We start from the raw sequence: 21,089 nt of genomic DNA, 5'->3' as shown, positions 1-21,089 counted from the left end.
CAAAACAATAGGTTAGGTTAAGTATAAATAAATTTGAATAAATAAAGAGAAATATTTCTACATGTTTAAGTTAGGTTAGGTTAACTTATCATGATTGATCTTGATAAGTTAACCTAACATTTACTTGTGCGTAGGGTGAGGTGAGGTTAGGCTAGATTCAGTTAGGTTAGATTAGGTGAGGTTAAGTTAGGTTAGCCTACGGACGCTTCACTTAGGTTAGCTTAGGTTAGGTGAGAGACAGGCAAAAAGTTAGGTGTATGATTAGGTTAGGTTAGATTAGGTTAGGTTAAGTTAGGTTAGGCTAGGTTAGCCTACGGACACGCGCGTACGTAGGCTAACCTAGCCTAACCTAACTTAACCTAATCTAATCATACTCTTAAATTTTTGCATGTCTCTCACCTAACCTAAGCTAACCTAAGTGAAGCGTCCGTAGGCTAACCTAACTTAACCTAACCTGATCTAACCTAACTTAATCTAGCCTAACCTAACCATACTCGCCGGTAAAGGTTAGGTTAACTTATCATGAGAGCTCATTATATGTTAACCTAACCTAACTTAAACATGTAGAAATGTTTCTATTTATTTATTAATATTTATTTATACTGAACCTAACCGATTGTTTTGGAGGTTAGATGAATGAGTTCAAATAATTGTCTTCAGTAATATAACGAGCCACTCATTTTCTAATTTGATGGGTAAATCCATAAGACAAAGGATTCAACATATAATTAAAAATTAGATAATAACTTTAAATTTTTCATCTCTTTGTGAATAAAACCAGAGCTGAAGTGGAGTCTTTTTATTTTCTTGGAAAAATTAGAAGAGAACTTTGAATTTTTTATGTCTTTGAGGAATTAAAAACTGAAGTGGAAGCTTTTTTTCATTTTCATTGGTAAAATTCAGAATTGAGCTAACTTTTTTACTTCTTTAAGAAAATTCAAAAGAGAACTTGAACATTTTGCACTTCTTCGAGAAAATTCAGAATTAAAGTGATGCTCCTTATCTTCATGTATAATATTCAAAACAATGTATAACCTTTTCTCTCTTATATGAGAAATTTGGAAGAAAACTTTAAATATTTTTCATCTCTTTGCAAAAAATCGGAATTGAACTTCATAAAATTAGAATTAAAGTGTAAATTTTTATCTTAACTGGACAATAATCACAATCATAGTATAACTTTTCCTATCTTCTACAGAAAAATTTAGAACTGAACTTAAAATTTTTCATGTCTTTGAGAAATTAAGAACTGAAGTGGAAGGTTTTTTCATTTTCATTGGTAAAATTCAGAATTGAGTTAACTTTTTTCTCTTCTTTAAGAAAATTCAGAAGAGAACTTGAACAATTTGCACTTCTTCGAGAAAACTCAGAATTAAAGTGGAGTTCCTATCTTCATGTTGAATATTCACACTCAATGTATAACTTTTTATATCTTCTATGAAAAATTTGGAACAGAACTTTAAATTTTTCATCTCTTTGAGAAAAATCAGAATTGAATTTAAGAAAAATTATAAATAAAGTGAAACTTTTAATCTTCATTGAAAACAATCACAATCATAGTATTACTTTTTCTATCTTCCATCTAAAAATTTAGAATAAAACTTTAAATTTCTTTATTTCTTTGGGGAACTTAAAACTGAAGTGGAAGATTTTTATTTTCTCTGGAGAAATTAGAATTGAAGTGTGTTCTTTGGTAAAATTCAGAAGAGAACTTGAACTTTTCTTCACTTCATTGAGGAAATTTTAAATTGAACTAGAACTTTTTATCTTCCGGGAAAATATTCACAAGTATGATATTACTTTTTCTATCTTCCTCCGAAAAATTTAGAATTGAACTTTAAATTTCTTTATGTGTTTTGTGAAATAAAGAACTGAAGCGTAAGATTTTTATTGTCTCTTGTTAAATTAGAAATGAAGTGTTTTCTTTAGTAAAATTCAGAAGAGAACTTGAACTTTTCTTAACTTTTTTGAAAAAATTTTAAGTTGAACTATAAATTTTTATCTTAAGGGACAATATTCACTAGCACGGTCTTACTTTTTCTATCTTCCACAGAAAAATTTAGAATTGAACTTTAAATTTAATTATGTCTTTGTGAAATAAAGAACTTAAGTGGGATATTTTTATTTTCTCTTCAGAAATTAGAATTGAATTGTGTTCTTTTGTAAAATTCAGTAAAGAACAAGAACTTTTCTTCACTTCATTGAGAAAATTTAAAATTGAACTAGACCTTTTTATCTTCCGTGAAAATAATCACAAGTATGGTATTAATTTTTCTATCTCCCACCGAAAAATTTAGAATTGAACTTTAAATTTCTGTATGTCTTTGTGAAATAAAGAACTGAAGTGGAAGATTTTTGTTCTCTCTGGAGAAATTAGAATTAAAGTGTGTTCTTTGGTTAAGTTCAGAAGAGAACTTGAACTTTCCTTGACTTCGTTGAGGAAATTTTAAATTCAACTAGAAATTTTTATCTTCCGTGAAAATATTCACAAGTATGATATTACTTTTTCTATCTTCCACCGAAAAATTAGAATTGAACTCTAAAGTTCTTTATGTCTTTGTGAAATAAAGAACTGAAGTGGAAGATTTTTATTTTCTCTAGAGAAATTATAATTGAATTGTGTTCTTTGGAAAGGTTCCGAAGAGAACTTGAACTTTTTTATCTTTTGTGAAAAATATGGAACAGTATTTTAAATTTTTCATCTCTTCGAGACAGATCTGAACTAAAGTGCAAAATTTTTATATTATTTGGAAAAATAGAAATGATCAATGACTAATTTCTTTTTCATCGAGAAAATTCAGAAGAGAACTTGAACTTTCCTTGACTTCGTTGAGAAAATTTTAAATTGAACTAGAACTTTTTATCTTCCGTGAAAATATTCACAAGTATGGTATTACTTTTTCCATCTTCCACCGAAAAATTAGAATTGAACTTTAAATTTCTTTATGTCTTTGTGAAATAATGAACTGAAGTGGAAGATTTTTGTTTTCTCTGAAGAAATTAGAATTGAAGTGTGTTCTTTGGTAAAGTTCAGAAGAGAAATTGAACTATTCTTCACTTCGTTGAGAAAATTTAAAATTGAACGAGAACTTTTCATCCTCCATGAAAATATTCACAAATGAGGCATTTCTTTTTACCTATTAAACCGAAAAATTAGAATTGATCTTTAAATTTATTAATGTCCTTGTGAAATAAAGAACTGAGGTGGAAGATTTTTTTTTTATCTGGATAAATTAGAATTGAAGTGTGTTCTTTGGTAAAGATCAGAAGAGAACTTGAACTTTTCGTCACTTCGTTGAGAAAATTTTAAAATGAACTAGAACTTTTTATCTTTCATGAAAATATTCACAAGTATGGTATTACTTTTTCAATCTTCCACCCAAAAATTTAGAATTGAACTTTAAATTTCTTTATGTCTTTGTGAAATAAAGAACTGAAGTGGAAGATTTTTGTTTTCTCTGGAGAAATTAGAATTGAATTGTGTTCTTTGGTAAAATTCCTAAGAGAACTTGAAATTTTTTATCTTCTATGAAAAATTTGGAACAGTATTTTAAATTTTTCATCTCTTCGACACAGATCTGAACTAAAGTGGAAAATTTTTATATTTTTTGGAAAAATAGAAATGATCAATGACTAATTTCTTATTCATTGAGAAAATTCAGAAGAGAACTTGAACTTTCCTTGACTTCGTTTAGAAAATTTTAAATTGAACTTTAAATTTTTTCATCTCTATGAGAAAAGTCGGAACTGAATTTAAGACAATTTAGAATTAAAGTGAAACTTTCTATCTTCATAGAAAATAATCACAATCATAGTATAACTTTTCCTATCTTCAGTGGAAAAATTAGAACTGAACTTCAAATTTTTTATGTCTTGGTGAACTTAAAACTGACGTGGAAGCTTCACCTACGATATACTAAGAAACCTTAGCTCAGAAAAGCCTGAAATAGCCAACTACTCATCCCAAACTAGAAGTTTCAGACAACAAACACCTATGAGGGACTAAGAATCCTAGCTCTGAAAAGTCCAAAAAGCAAACTACAACTCCCAAATCATAATTTTCTGAAAGCACACACCTATGAAATGCTAAGAAATCTAGCTCAGAAAAGTCAAAAATAGCAAACCGCTCATTCCCAAATCATAGGTTTCAGTCAACCCACACCTACAAAAGGCTAAGAAATCCAGCTCAGAAAAGTCAAAAAATAGCAACCCACACATCCCAAATCATAGGTTTCAGACACCACATACCTATAAAAGACTAAGAAATCTGGGTATGAAAAGTCAGAAATAGCAAATTGCATACCTCAAATCATAAGTTTCAGACAACACATACCTATGAAATACTAAGAAACCTTAGCTCAGAAAAGCTTGAAATAGCAAACTATTCATCCCAAACTATAGGTTTCAGACAACAAACACCTATGAGGGACTAAGAATCCTCGCTCTGAAAAGTCTATAAAACAAACTACAAATCCCAAATCATAATTTTCTGACAACACACGTCTATGAAAGGCTAAAAAACCTAGCTCAGAAAAGTCCAAAATAGCAAATTAACCATCCCAAATCATAGGTTTCAGACAACACATACCTACGAAAGGCTAAGAAATCCAGCTCAGAAAAGTCAAAAATAGCAATCCACCCATCCCAAATCATGGGTTTCAGACAACACACATCAACAAAGTATTATGTAATCTAGCTTAGAAAAGGCCGAAATAGTAATTTACATATCCCAAATCATAAGTTTCAGACAACATTCACCTACAAAATACTATGAAACCTTAGCTCAGAAAAGACTGAAATAGCAAATTAAACATCCCAAATTATAAGTTTCAGACAACACACACCTACGAAATACTATGAAACCTTAGATCATAAAAGCCTGAAATAGCAAACTACTCATCCCAAACTATAGGTTTCAGACAACAAACACCTATGAGGGACTATGAATCCTAGCTCTGAAAAGTCCAAAAAGCAAACTACAAATCCCAAATCATAGGTTTCAGACAGCACACACCAACAAAAGACTAAGAACCTTATAGCCCAAATCATAGGTTTCAGTCAACACACACCAACAAAAGACTAAGAAATCTAACTTAGAAAAGCCCGAAATAGTAATTTACATATCCCAAATCATAAGTTTCAGACAACATACACCTACTAAAAACTATGAAACCTTAGCTCTGAAAGGCCTGAAATAGCAAATTAGACACCTCAAGTCATAAGTTTCAGACAACACACACCAATGAAATACTAAGAAACCTTACCTCAGAAAAGCCTGAAATAGCAAAATACTCATCCCAAACTATAGGTTTCAGACAACAAACACCTATGTGTGACTAAGAATCCTATCTCTGAAAAGTCCAAAAAGTAAAACTAAAAATCCCAAATCATAGGTTTCAGACAACACATACCAACGAATGACTAAGAAATCTAGCTTAGAAAAGCCCGAAATAGTAATTTAAATATCCCAAATAATAAGTTTCAGTCAACACACACCCACGAAAGGCTAAGAAATCCAGCTCTGAAAAGTCCAAAAGCTAACTACTCATCCCAAACTATTGGTTTCAGACAACAAACACCCATGAAAGGCTAAGAAATCTAGCTCTGAAAAGTCAAAAATAGTAATTTACATATCCCAAATCATAAGTTTCTGACAACACACACCTATGAAAGGCTAAGAAACCTAGCTCTGAAAAGTCAAAAATAGCAAACTACTCATCCCAAACTATAGGTTTCAGACAACAAACACCTATGAGGGACTAAGAAATCTAGCTCAGAAAAGCCCGAAATAGTAATTTACATATCCCAAATCATAATTTTCTGACAACACACACCTATGAAAGGCTAAGAAATCCAGCTCAGAAAAGTCAAAATAGCAAACCACCCATCCCAAATCATAGGTTTCAGAAAACACATACCTATGAAAGACTAAGAAATCCAACACAGAAAAGTCAAAAATACCAACCCACACCCCCCAAATCATAGTTTTCAGACAAAATACAACACCGAGCGCGGGGGCCCGGAGACGCTCTTGAAGATGGGCTGGGAGCGGGGGGGCCGACCGAGGAACCTTTGGAGACCGGGGGGTTCCTTCGGGACTGGGGCATAAGGATCGGAGCCCTTTGGGTTGGGGTCTGGCGATCGGGGACCTTTGGGGTTGGGGTAGAGGACCTCACGACATTGTTCAAATAGAACTTGTTTACTATAACGACCACACTCAAAACCTCTTCTAAAACCCTTTCTAAAATCATCTTTTAAAATGTCTCTAACTGTTTCGCCGAAATAATTCCCTAAAATTTCTAAAACCGTTTCACCCAAATAATCCCCTAAAAGTAATCTCAGCGTGTTCCTTTTGTTTTTGGCATCTCTGTGCATTCACATTTCAAATTTTTAGGAAACCCTTTCCTACGTTAATCTCTTCATCTCATAAATTTTCCTAGCTACACTATTAAGGTTTCGTTAGAATATCAATTTATCTCTCCGACTTAAAGCTCAGTGAAGCCGTATTTAAAAATAGAATTTCTATCTCTTTAGCCACCCGCATAATTCCAAGATAACAAGTGATGTCATTTCTAACTCCTGACAGTAAAGATCAATGAAGCCCTATTTAAAAATAGAATGTTAATTTTTCTCTCTGACCTAAAGAACGTTTATCCCTCAGACCTAAGATTAAAGAAAGCCATAATGTTTCTTAATTCCCCCTTCGTGAATCAATATATTCCCCTAGAGATTATGTAAATCAATTTCTCAGGTTAGGTTAGCCTAAAGATCAAAGAAGCCATGTTTGTTTCTTAATTCCCCTTCGTGAATCAATAATTGCCCCGCCGATTATGTAAATCAATTTCTCAGGTTAGGTTCGCCTAAAGACATAAAACAGACATGAATTGCTTTTGACATCCATAAATGTGAGAAAGTTCCTGTTTTTTCATTCTCACTGACAAAAAACCATAAAACAGACATGAATTGATGTTAACATCCATCAAAGTGAGAAAGTTCCTTTTTTTTCATTCTCACTGACAAAAACCATAAAACAGACATGAATTGCTGTTGACATCCATAAATGTGAGAAAGTTCCTGTTTTTTCATTCTCACTGAAAACGAAACATAAAACAGACATAAATAGCTGTTGACATCCATAAATGTGAGAAAGTTCCTGTTTTTTCATTCTCACTGACAAAAACCATAAAACAGACATGAATTGCTGTTGACATCCATGAAAAACATCAAATAAATTGACAAACACAGATAACCATCCAATAAAACATCCATAAAAGTGAGAAAATTCATGTTTTTTCAAGTGCGAAAATTCCTGTTTTTTCATTCTCACTGAGAAAACTATAAACCACGTGGTTATCGTGGGAGTTACACCCCCCTTTCTACTGGTGTTTCCCCCTTTTTCGAAAATCAGGCTCCCGGTTTTCAAGATCCCTTTTTCTTCTGAGGCTTGGAGCATTTGGTGGGTAGATATTAAACGTAATGAAATTTATATATTTGCAATCTGCATAAAAAGCCAATTCTTGTCAATTGTTATCAAAATTCCATTTTTGAGTTTCGGTTACAATTGAGCTAAGTCGCTCCTTCATTACAATTTAACACTATGAACTATTTGATAAAACTTATTGGGCTAACGTCCTATTTTTAATTAATCCTGTAGCAAGCCGGAGTTTTTGAAGCACGATTCACGCTATTAAAGCTTAGTATTTCTGAGTCCAGTTGAAATGTGAACCATTTTAGAAAATTATCTTTTTTGGGGAAGCTTTTGGTTCCTTTACGTGTATGTAATGGACTGAAATACCCTTACACGCTTTTTCTTTTCTTCGATATATTTGCTTGATTGGTTATTAAGCGTAAGCAGCGAATTTATGGCTAATCCAGGCAAGAATTTTTTTTTTGAAACGCTTTCTGGGTTTCATTACAAAAATGACGTTCCTCGCAAAAACATAAGTTGTTCCCACAAAAGGATTTTCGTTCTTAATAAGAAAAAATTAAAAAAAAACACTTTTTCCACAAAATAAGTTTTTCAAAGAAAAGTAAAGAACTCCACTAAACAAAAAATTAGCAAAAATAACATCAAATAATCTACCAATCATGAAACTGTCACAAATCAGCATCGATAAATAAATGAAACCCAAAATGAACAGAAATTACAATAATTAACCGAGTCAAACTCAAAACGAGCAGAAATTAACATAAGCTTCTTTTCTTCGATATATTTGCTTACATGGTTATTCGGCGTAAGCGGCGAATTTAAGGCAAATCCAGGGAAGAATTTTTTTTTTGAAACGCTTTCTGGGTCTCATTACAAAAATGACGTTCCTCGCAAAAACATAAGTTGTTACAACAAAATGATTTTCATTCTTAATTAGAAAAAATTTAAAAAAAACACTTTTTCCACAAAATTAGTTTTTCAAAGAAAAGTAAAGAACTCCATTAAACAAAAAATTAGCAAAAATAACATCAAATAATCTACCAATCGTGAAACTTCCACAAATCAGCATCGATAAATAAATGAAAGCCAAAATGAACAGAAATTACACTAATTAACCGAAACAAACTCAAAACGAGCAGAAATTAACATAAGTTGGGCGCGAAACCCCAAGGCCAGAACAAAATTTGCACTTTACTGAAAAATACAAGTGAATGTGCATTGTCAGTTTAATATACATATACTGATATTTAGTAATCAAAATGTTAATATCATTTTATTTATTAAAGGTGTAAAAGTAAAACCATTTGTATTTTTTCAGTAAAGTGCAAATTTTGTTCGTGTCTTGGGGAGGCATAGGGGTTTTGCGCCCAACTTATGTTAATTTCTGCTCGTTTTGAGTTTGACTCGGTTAATTATTGTAGTTTTTTTACGTTTTGGGTTTCATTTATACGAGTTGCACTTTACTTTCACCTTGTTTCCCAAAAACTGTTTAAAATTAGGGTTTTTTTGTAGTTGTTTTCGTTTTTGCTTTATTGTTCGACTTGATAGGAATTCTGAAACTGGACTTAAATTATTTCATCAGATACACGTTAGCACTCTTGAGTGAAATTTGAGTCGCATATGCTTGGGTATTAAGCGTTTGAATCTGATAAGAAGTTCTCGTTTACATGCGATATCTATTTAATATTCTAATTTAAGGAAAATTGTTACTTCTCATTCGTGAAGATAAGTATTCTGAGGTCTTAATAATAAAAATAATTTTTATTAAATATAAACCAGTGTGTCTTGTTTTAGATGTTAATATATTCAGTTTCTTTAGTATATAATGTAGTTTCAATTTGGAACTTTAAACAGTTTGAATATCCATTCTATCAATATAACTTCAAAGATGTATGGCGTTTTTGACTGCGAATACATTGGCGTGAAGAAATCGGCGTGTGGAGTGATTTTTGAATGCGCGTTTCTACTGTTGACTACTGATCATCAAGAAGTCTCTTGTTACCACTGGTATATAAACTATAATAGTTATGAGTACAATGAAGACAGGTGGCGCAGTACACTATACTTTATAAACAAAATAGGTTTACATAATAGAATGATTCTTCCCTCCTATAACATAGGGAAGGATTTATCCTACATACAGGAGAAGGTTAGAGGGATAGGCTGTTTTTTTGGCGTAACAGCACCGTACACAAAAGGGAATGTACCCACTGACAAACTTTTAATCGAGAAATGAAAGTCAGATATACCGTTATACAACCTGAAAGATTTTGGTTGCGAGATATTTCCGAGTAAGATACACAACCCAGAGGACGAGGTTCGATTTTTTAGTAAATGGGTACCAATAGATATTCCTTCTCGGAATATGTGTGTGAGATATCCTAAGAAGAAGAAGAACAAACAAAACCGTAATATAGATTGGAATCATACTGAGTGGATGACAAACAATGATAAATTTTTACAATAGTCATCACACTCATGACTACACAGCGGTCTTTTTAAAGACCACCAATTCTATAATCACTTCGTAACCATGGTGATATGAATCTCTTAGGTTCAATGTCTGAAGCTAGCTTCAGCTGAAGCTTAGGATAGTAGCGATCATCCTACTGTAGGGCTCATTTGAATGACAATTAAAAGTTCTAGTGCCCTGTTTAAGTGACCAAAAACTGAAGGGGCAACTATGCTCCATTCAATGCTCAATTTCCCCAAAGTTACACAATCCAAATTTTTAGAAAGTCATTTTTTTTCAGCATAGTCGAAATATCTAATAACTATGTCATTGAGGATGACTTAATCCCCCACAGTCTCCAGGGGGAGGGACTGCAAGTTATGAACTTTGCCCATTGTTTACATATAGTTTTCGTTATTGGGAAGTATACAGATGTTTTCAGGGCTGACTATTTCTGATGGGAGAGGGGGTCAGGGGAGGAATTTACGTGGGAATATCTCTCCATGGAGGGATTTTATATGGAAGAAGGGGATTGTCCATGAAGGAAAACCCCCACTCTTTACGCTATAGTTCTTTAGAACTTTCAAAAGAGATATCTAAAGTTTTGAAAGTTCTCTGTTGAAAGTTCTTTAGTACTATCAAAAGAGAGTAAGGAACGACCCAGCTCAATAGTAACCGAAACTCTAAAAAAAAAACGGAATTTTGATATCAAAAGATACAGCAAAAGAATTAGATTTGTGTGTTGATTTCAAATATATAAGTTGCACCAAGTTTAGTTATACCCGTCAAAAGTTAGGTGCCTGAGAAAATTTGGCACATTTTCGAAAAAAGTGGGAAATATCTTCTAAAACTCGTAAAACTTTAATAAAAATCACACTATCATATTCAGCATATCAGAGAACCCTACTGCAGAATTTTTAATTTCCTATCTGTAAAAATGTGTAATTTTTTTTTTTTTTTTTTTTTTTTTTTGCTTCAAATGGAAATTGAAAGTTCTAGTGTGCTTTTTAAAGGACCAAAAAAAGGGGAGGACAACTAGGCCCCCTCCCACTCATTTTTTTTCCGAAGTCACTCGATTAAAATTTTGAGATATCCATATTCTTCAGCATGGTTGAAAATACAATAACTATGTCTTTGAGGATGACTTAATCCCCCACAGTCTCCGGAGAAGCGTTGCAAGTTATGAACTTTGCCCATTGTTTACATATAGTTTTCGTTATTGGGAAGTATACAGATGTTTTCAGGGCTGACTATTTCTGATGGGAGAGGGGGTTGGGGGGAGGAATTTATGTGGGAATATCTCTCCATGGAGGGATTTTGTATGGAAGAAAGGGGTTGTCCATGAAGGAAAATCCCCACTCATAGGCTGCGAAGTAATAATTTTAGTTCGTTTCAACACTTGCAGTAGAAAACCCTTGCTTTCTTTTCAAAAGATTTTTAGTTTAAAATAAACTAATATACGATTTTAGTAATAAAGTTGGATTTTAGTATGCCTAGTAGCTTTAGAGAAACAAGAGTAAACAGTCTTCCACCGCCAACTTGTTAACTAACCATATTAGCTAGCGATTTTCTGTTAGCCCTTGAAACAAAATGAAAGCAAACAATAATTGTTAGCTAACAATCCTCAAAGCATATTAATGGGGTGTGAAATACAGAAAAAAAACAAGCTAGGAAAACACAAACATCACTTGTGTATTATACAGACGACATCGGAGAGGTAAAGCTAGGCCAACTCACAATGTCATTCTATCGTCGTTAGCCATTTTCATAGACTGATGTGGGCGCATGATCAGAAGAAGAAGAGAGAAGGAGGAATGGGTGCATGATCAGAAGAAGAAGAAGAATACGGGGAATTAATAGTCTTTTTTGTTCACCGTTATAGATGAATAAACTGATTTAGCCGATGGAATGAAGTCCTATTCCTAGAAGTTAAGTTAGAATAAAAGAATGAGGTATAATGTTTACCAGGATATTGAATACTTTTCAGTCACTTTTCAGCCAAAACACTTTTCAGTCATTTCTCGTTAAATTGACAATACTCTCCAAAACATCACTTGTGTATTATACAGTATATAATCACCCCATCTCCTCCAATTCGCAAATCCCATTACCCCTTTTTTTTGCAAATGTTAATCAAAACATTTCCCATTGTAAAAAGCATGTTTAACCATCTTGCTTGGAAAGGTATCCATAAGTACCAAAATAATTGAATATTTGGGCAGCTAAAAAAGACGCACCGGTTTTTCTGGCATGGATTTACCCTAAAAAAAAAACATGTATATCATGAAAAAGAAATCTAGTCCACGTAAATTATGTCAAAAAAAACTTGTCTGGTAGGCTTTGTATAATTCCATATTCAATTGACATCAATAGCAATGATCAGTCTAGTGGAAAGGTGCCAGGGAAAGGTGCCATGGAATGTAAAGTGGGACAAATAACACAGGATGGAACATAATCTACCCAAATTCCATATGTACGAAAATTGACGAATCCATTGTTTTCAAAGTTAATAATATATAGTGTACTATAAACAATGTCTTAAAACACAATGAAAATTGGAATGCACTGTATGGACATAATATAGGGTATTTGCTTGAGCACATTATAGCTTGCCAAGTTTTTTAAAAAACCGAATAATCAAGTCATCATATGGAGTAACCGCCAGCTCTCTCTAACCGACTGACACACAAAAAAATGAGTGTCACATTAGAAAACCCGTGTGGTAGGACAAGTATCGTTCGTAGTAATAGATGACCGACCCTGACAAGCCAATGTACCGGTTAAACTACACGCATATCCATGCCTCAGGCTTGTGTAAATACATGTGTACTTTAAAGTGCGTACACCCTTACTACTGATGTTGCCATATTTTTATATTTTTGTTCTGATATTTCTATTATATAGCATTAAAAGTGCCAATTAGACGAGGTTTACCCCCCCCCCTTGGAATTCAGGTTATGGGCGCCCATGGTGCTCTGGTCCCCCTTGGATTTGGCACATGCAGAAAACTATCTGGAGCCTAGTGAATTAGATACAAGTGCAATTCAAAACAGACGATTTATTTGTTAAAAATTTTGAGTAATCAGAACAAAAAACTTCATGGTGAAAAAAAGGCACTCATTAGCAAAGCAAGAATCAGATAAGGCAATCCTCGTAGGTACCTTTGGTACCTCGTAGGTACGCTCCAAGCTGGGTTAAGCACACACAGGCATATATGTGAAGGTACTCAAGTATTGTAAACCAGACAATAAGGAAATGACAAAAGAAAAAACAACACTTTTTTGGGTAGGGGGGGGGGGTTGTTAAGAGGATTCTTAATCTACAGAATTTCACTAACAAAGTAAAAATAACAAATTCGAGATTAAATTCAGAAACATTAACTTGCATTATGTTTCACATATTTGTATTCAAGAAAAGTATATGTATTTAACACATAAGATCTCTAACGTAATCAGCACGTATAATATTAAAAACTAACGCTTTCAACATATTATAGACTTTCATTTTTCAGTAATTTCTAAAAGAAAACGAGCCAAAGCCTTTAGTATGTCTTCGCCCGTAACGCATTGTAAAACTTATATAATATAATCTGGAAAAGGTTATATTGTTACAAATTGATCCGAATAGTAGAGATTTTATTTTGTAATTTTTAGTTCCTTTAATCTTTCAGTTCTACTCCTTTTCATTAGAATCTGATTCAAGAGACAGATTCAAGCACTTATTTAAACCAATTAAAAAAAAAAAAAAAACACGGGTAATTTTTAACATCAAAACATTAGAACGTTAAAAATATTAAAATATTTCTTTTAAATGCTGATGAAGTTGTAAAACATTATATTTAAGAACTCGTGGTGATTTTGCAAAATTACGATACTTTAAGCGTTGCTAACAACGACAGTTCCATTCAGAGCTTTGTAGAAGCTTATCACAACCAGAAAGAAGTAGATTTCCAATCCTAGAAAATAAAACATGCTTAGTAACCTATATTAAAATAGTAATTTGCAGTACGGAATCTATATGAAAAACAAGCCCTAGGCAATGGTAAAGAAACAATTTATCCTTTCCACGTTTTTAAGTACCAAGAAGGCCGTACCCAGGATTTTTTTTGGAGGGGGTTTTACTAAAAAAAAATTCGGGGGGGGGGTACACAAAAAAACTCAAAAACGTATACAAAATTTGTTTATATCCATTTTTGTTACGTTTTTACGAGTCAGGCAAACATTTTAGGGGAGGGGGTTCAACCCCCCCTAACTCCCCCCCCCCCTCGGTGTACGGCCTCAACCAAGAGTAGAGGAGGGGGTGCTACTCGTGACAGCACACCAAATATGGGCATAGAATACTGACAGCACACCATATATGGGCATAGAGTCATTAGGGAGAACACGTGGTTAATGGGGTCAATGACCTCTTTTTCCAAGGTGTGTAAACAACAACAACAACGACCTTGACATTCGCTGAGAGCGTGCACTTACAACAACATCGACCTTGGAACACCTGTGCTCTCGACCTCAATTCACCTATCGTGAATCAATAATTCCCCTTAGAAACAACAAATTAATTTCCCCTTTCTTGACAGATCAATCAATCAATGACATCATCTGTCAGACTTTAAAAATTTTCGCCTAGAAACATTTCTCCAGGAATAGATCCAAATAATTAATGTCTTTGCCTCGGGAACAACTCTTTTGGTCGAACTCCAAAGGATATTAATAACCAAAGGCCATGGAAACAATTAGGCAAGAAACATCTTAGCGATGAATTGTTTTAGCGCGAGAAAAGGTTTCATATTAATTTGAAATGCGTTAGCACAGAGATGCCAATAACAAAGGAACACGCTGAATTTACGTTTAGGGATTATTTGGGCGAAACCGTTTTAGACAGGTTATGGAACTATTTCGGCGAAACAGATAGAGACATTTTAAAAGAAGATTTTTGAAGAGATTTTGGAAGAGGTTTTGAGTGTGGTCGTTATAATACACAAGTTTCATTTGAACAGTGTTGTGAGGTCCTCTAACCCAACCCCAAAGGGTTCCAATCCTCCTACCCCAACCCCGAAGGAAGCCACCGGTTCCCAAATGTCCCCCAGGCCCCCAACTGTCCCCCCGGACCCTCAAAGGCCCCCCAAGCTCCCAAAGGGCCACCGGCGCCCCCAAAGGCCCACCCAGACCCCCAAAGACCATCCCCGGGCCCCCCAAAGGTCCATCGAGCTCCCAAAGGACCAACGGGGTCCCAAAGGCCCTCCACCGGCCCCCAACTGCCCCTCCGGACCCCCAAAGGCCCTCCCCTGGTCCTCAAAGGTCCCCCGGCCTCCCAAAGGACCAACGGGGTCCCAAAGGCCCTCCACCGGTCCCCAAATGTCCCCCAGGCACCCAAAGGCCCTCCCTGTGACCCAAAGGCCCACCCACACCCCCACTGGCCATCCCCGGGCCCCCCAACGGCCCGTCGAGCTCCCAAAGGACCAACGGGGTCCCAATGGCCCTCCACCCGCCCCCAAATGTCCCCCAGGCCCCCAATGGCCCACCCTGTGCCCAAAGGCCCTCCCTGTGCCCCAAAGGCCCTCCCCCGGCCCCCCAAGGGCCCCCGGACCAGAGAAGCGCCCCCGGGATAACAAACAAACACACACACACACACACACACACACACACACACACACACACACACACACACACACACACACATACACACACACACACACACACACACACACACACACACACACACACACACACACACACATACACACACACACACACACACACACACACACACACACACACACACACACCCTTCTGTGTCTCAAGTGCACAAAAAAAAGTATAAAAAAAATGGGGAGGGGGCTCTTTGGGGGTCCGGTGGGCCTTTGGGGGCCCAGGGGGATGGGGGCCCTCTGGGGTTGGGGTAGGGGACCTCACAACACTCTTCAAAAGGAGCTTGTGTAGTATAACGACCACAGAGTTTCACCCCAAATCCTCTTCTAAAATGTCTCAAACTATTTTGCCTAAGTATTCCTCTAAATTGTCCCAAACGATTACGCACATATCCTTATCTAAAATGATTCATAGGATATCACTAAAATATTCCCTAAATATAATTTTTTATGATTCCTTTGTTTTGGCATCCCTGTGCTGTCACATTTGAAATTCCCAGGAAAAATTTCCCGCGTTAATCTCTTCATCTCTAAGGTGTTCCTGGTTACTCTATTAAGGCTTCGATAGAATATTAATTTATCGCTAAGCCTAAAGATCTGAGAAGCAATATTTAAAAATAAAATATCAATTTATCTTTGTCCCTAAAGACCATTTATCCCTCAGAGCTAAAGATCAAAGAATCCATAATGTTTCTTAATTCCCCTTTCGTGCATCAATAATTCTCCGCCGATTATGCAAATCAATTTCTCAGAAATCTAGTTTCCCTCTTGTCCTAGTCGATTATGCAAATCAATTTCTCAGAAATTATCTTCCCTTCGTGGATCAATAATCCTTGAATAAATTATGTACTGTCAGCGTTGGACTCAATTATTGATGGCAGCAGTGGTGTCGTTCTGTGTCTATTGGGGCCTCCCTACTCGCTTGTTTCTTTTCACGATTTAAGTGTGGCAACAAAGGGGAGAATTTACCCAATAAAAAAAATCTTAATGGGCGTATAAGTAGAAAGGACCCTAAAGGTCCGGGACGAACACCATATATGGGCATGGAATCCCCAGGGAGAATGATTGCATAATCGAAGTGGGTCAATGACCTAAATTTCCCAGGTCGAGTGGGTCAAATGGCCAAGTGCATGCTCGGGGCGAATGTTCAGATTCAATGACCTCAATTTCCCTTTCGTGAATCAATAATTCCCCTTAGAAACAACAAATTAATTCCCCTTTCTTGACAAATCTATCAATCATGACATCATCTGTCAGACATTAAAAAACTTCGCCCAGAAACAATTCTCCAGGAATAGACCAAAAACAATAATAAACTTCACCCCGGAAAAAATTCTACTGGTTAAACTCCAAAGATATTAATAAACTTCGCCATGGAAACAATTCTCCAAGAAACATATTAGCGATGAAGAGATTAACACGTGTAAGGGTTTCCCAGTACTTTCAAATGTGACAGCGCAGGGATGCCAAAAACAAAAGGAACATGCATAAATTACGTTTAGGGGTTATTTGGGCGAAACCGTTTTAGACATTTTAGGGAATTATTTCGGCGAAATAGTTAGAGACATTTTAAAAGATGATTTTAGAAGATGTTTTAGAAGAGGATTTGAGGGTGAAACTCTGTGGTCGTTATAATACACAAGTTCCATAAGTTCCATTTGAACAGTGTCGTGAGGTCCCTACCCCAAACCCAAAGGGCTCCGATCCCCCTACCCCAAACCCAAAGGGCTCCGAACCCCCTACCCCAACCCCAAAGGGCTCCGATCCCCCTACCCCAACCCCGAAGGAAGCCACCGGTCCCCAAAGGTCCCCCGGGCTCCCAAAGGACCACCCGGCCCTCAAGGGCCCCCCAGACCCCCCAAGGCCCGCCCCGGGCCCCCCAAGAGTCCCCTCCCCATTTTGTTAATAATTTCTTATGTACTTTATTATATCTTTTCAGAACAAGTTCCTTTCTTAATGTCATTCCTTAACCCATTTTTACAAGTTGAAGTACCCATCCTTTTCACCCACAACTTTACTTTACAGCTTTTTGGATACCTCAACACCAAGAAATACTCTTCAAAAGACATTTCAGAGCAACTTCCTTTCTTAATGTTCCGTTTTAAGTCCGTTTTCCAGCGTGAAGTACCTGGCCTCTTCACCCAAAACTTTACATTAGAGCTGTTTGGATACCTCAAAACCGAAAAGTACATGTTAAAAGACATATCAGATCAAGTTCCTTTCTTAATGTCCCTCCTAAACCTATTTTACAAGTTGAAGTACCTATCTTTTTCACCAACAACTTTACTTCAAAGCTTTTTGGATACCACAAAAAAAATACATAACTTTTAAAATGCATTTCAGAGCAAGGTCCATACAGTTTGTCACTCCTAAACCTATTTTATTAGTTGAAGTACCAATCTTTTTCACAAATACATTTACTATAAAGCTTTTTGGTTAACTCAAAACAAAGAACTACCTTTCAAAAGACATTTCACAGCAAGATCATTTCTTAATGTCCCTCCTAAACCTATTTTACAAGTTGAAGTACCTGTCCTTTTCACCCACAACTTTACTTTATGACTTTTTGGATACCTCAACACCAAGAAATACTTTTCAAAAGACATTTCAGAGCAAGTTCTTTACGTAATGTCCCTCCTAAACCCATTTTCCAACTTGAAGCATCCATCCTTTTCACCCACAACTTTACTTTACAGCTTTTGGATACCTCAACACCAAGAAATACCTTTCAAAAGGCATTTCAGAGCAAGTTCCTTTCTTAATGTCCCTTCAAAGCCCATTTTCCAACTTGAAGCATCCTTCCTTTTCACCCAAAACTTTACTTTACAGCTTTTTGGATACCTCAACACCAAGAAATACCTTTCAAAAGGCATTTCAGAGCAAGTTCCTTTCTTAATGTCCCTTCTAAACCCATTTTCCAACTTGAAGTACCCATCCTTTTCACCCACAACTTTACTTTACAGCTTTTGGATACCTCAACACCAAGAAATACTTTTCAAAAGACATTTCAGAGCAAGTTCCTTTCTTAATGTTATTCCTTAACCCATTTTTACAAGTTGAAGTACCAATCCTTTCACCACAACTTTGCTTTACAGCTTTTTTGGATACCCCAACACCAAGCAATACCTTTCCAAAGGCATTTAAGAGCAATTTCTTTTCTTAATGTCACTTCTAAACCCATTTTCCAGCTTGAAGTACCCATCTTTTTCACCCACAACTTTACTTTACAGCTTTTTGGATACCTCAACACCAAGAAATACTTTTCAAAAGACATTTCAGAGCAAGTTCCTTTCTTAATGTCCCTCCTAAACCCATTTTACAAGTTGAAGAATCCATCCTTTTCACTCACAACTGTACTTTCCAGCTTTTTGGTTACACCAACAACAAGAAATACCTTTCAAAGAGCATTTCAGAGCAAGTTCCTTTCTTAATGTCCCTTCTAAAACCATTTTACAAGTTGAAGTACCCATCCTTTTCACTCACAACTATACTTTACATGTTTTTGGATACCTCAACACCAAGAAATACCTTTCAAAAGATATTTCAGAGCAAGTTCCTTTCTTAATGTCCCTTCTAAAACCATTTTACAACTTGAAGCTTCCATCCTTTTCACCCACAACTATACTCAACAGTGTTTTGGATACCACAAAACCAAGGAATACCTTTAAAAAGATATTTTAGAACAAGTTCCTTTCTTAATTTCTCTTCTAAGCACATTTTCCAACTTGAATTATCCATTCTTTTCACCCACAACTTTCATCTACAGCTTTTTGGATACCTCAACACCAAGAAATACCTTTCAAAAGGCATTTCAGAGCAACTTCCTTTGTTAATGTCCCTTCTAAACCCATTTTCCAAGTTGAAGTACCCATCCTTTTCACCCACAACTTTACAGCTTTTTCGGATACCTCAACACCAAGAAATACCTTTCAAAAGAAATTTCAGAGCAAGTTCCTTTCTTAATGTCCCTACTAAACTCATTTTACAAGTTGAAGTTCCAATCCTTTTCACCCACAACTATACTTTTCAGCTTTTTTTATACATCAACACCAAAAAATACTTTTCGAAAGACATTTCAGATCAAGTTCTTTGCTTATTGTCCCTTATAAACCAATTTTACAAGTTGAAGTACCTATCCTTTTTCACCCACAACTTTACTTTACAGCTTTTTGGATACCTCAACACCAGTAACTACTTTTCAAGTCAATTCAGAGCAAGTTCCATTCTTTGTGTCGCTACTAAACCAATTTTTCCAATTTGAAGTACCCATCCTTTTCACCCAAAACTTTAATTTACAGCCTTTTAGTTACCTCAACACCAAGAAATACATTTCAAAGGGCATTTCAGAGAAAGTTCCTTTCTTAACGTCCCTTCTAAACCCATTTTCCAACTTGAAGTACCCATCCTTTTCACCCAACACTTTACTTTACAGCTTTTTGGATACCTCAACACCAAGAAATACCTTTCAAAGGGCATTTCAGAGCAAGTTCCTTTCTTAATGTCCCTTCTAAACACATTTTACAAGTTGAAGTACCCATCCTTTTCACCCACAACTTTACTTTACAGCTTTTTGGATACCTCAACACCAAGAAATATTTTTCAAAAGACATTTCAGAGCAAGTTACTTTGTTAATGTCCTTTCTAAACCCATTTTCCAAGTTGAAACATCCATCCTTTTCACCCACAGCTATACTTTACAGCTTTTTGGATACCTCAACACCAAGAAATACCTTTCAAAGGACATTTCAGAGCAAGTTACTTTCTTATGTCCCTTCTAAAACCATTTTCCAATTTGAAGTACCCAACTTTTTCACCCGGAACAATACTTCACAGCTTTTTGGATACATCAACACCAAGCAATACTTTTAAAAAGACATTTCAGAGCAAGTTACTTTCTTAATGTCCCTCCTAAACCCATTTTACAAGTTGAAGCATTTATCCTTATCACCCACAACTTTGCTTTATAACCTTTTTACACTACACAATATCATGCAAGATTCCACTTCAGTTCAGATTTTTCTCAAAGAGATGAAAAAATTTAAAATACTGTTCCAAATTTTTCATAGAAAATAGAAAGTTCAAGATACCTTCTGAACTTTATCCAAGAACTTACAGTTCAATTTTAATTTCTCCAGAGAAAATAAAAATCTTCCACTTCACTTCTTAATTTCACAAAGACACAAGGAAATTTAAAGTTCTATTTGAAATTTTTCCGTGCAAGATAGAAAAAACTATACCTTACTTGTGAATATTTTCCCGGAAGATAAAAACTTCTACTTCAATTTTAAATTTTCTCAACGAAGTGAAGAAAAGTTCAAGTTCATTTTCTCAATGAAAAAGAAATTAGTTATTGATCAATTCTATTTTTTCCAAATAATGTAAAAAGGTTCCACTTCAGTTCAGATTTTTCTCAAAGAGATGAAAAAATTTAAAATACTGTTCCAGAGTCTTAGCTTAGAGTTTTTGTTAGAGTTCTAGTTTAGTTTAGTTTTAGTTAAGAGTTTAGAGTTTTAGTTAGAGTTGAAGTTTAGTTTAGTAATAGTTAAGAGTTTAGAGTTTTA

General features: G+C 35.3%; 2 protein-coding genes across 2 annotated transcripts in view; both read right to left on the bottom strand.

Annotated features, from left to right (window-relative positions):
- The window catches only part of LOC148945645 (uncharacterized), a 431,669-nt gene that overhangs the window by 262,388 nt on the left and 148,192 nt on the right, over positions 1–21,089 (bottom strand). The window lies entirely within an intron of this gene.
- LOC148945646 (uncharacterized) overlaps positions 12,925–21,089 on the bottom strand; it is a 96,744-nt gene continuing 88,579 nt past the window's right edge. The window contains exon 5 of the mRNA XM_089097766.1: positions 12,925–13,836. Coding sequence (XP_088953892.1) covers positions 13,757–13,836 — 80 coding nt within the window. The 3' untranslated portion in view covers positions 12,925–13,756. The remainder of the gene's footprint in view (positions 13,837–21,089) is intronic.

Source organism: Artemia sp. Qi Xiang Cuo, chromosome 12 (assembly GCF_049724085.1).
Source record: "Artemia sp. Qi Xiang Cuo chromosome 12, ASM4972408v1, whole genome shotgun sequence".
Taxonomy (NCBI): Eukaryota; Metazoa; Arthropoda; class Branchiopoda; order Anostraca; family Artemiidae; genus Artemia; species Artemia sp. Qi Xiang Cuo.
The sequence above is the reverse complement of the archived record's forward strand: the minus strand, read 5'-3'. Positions and strand labels throughout refer to the sequence as shown.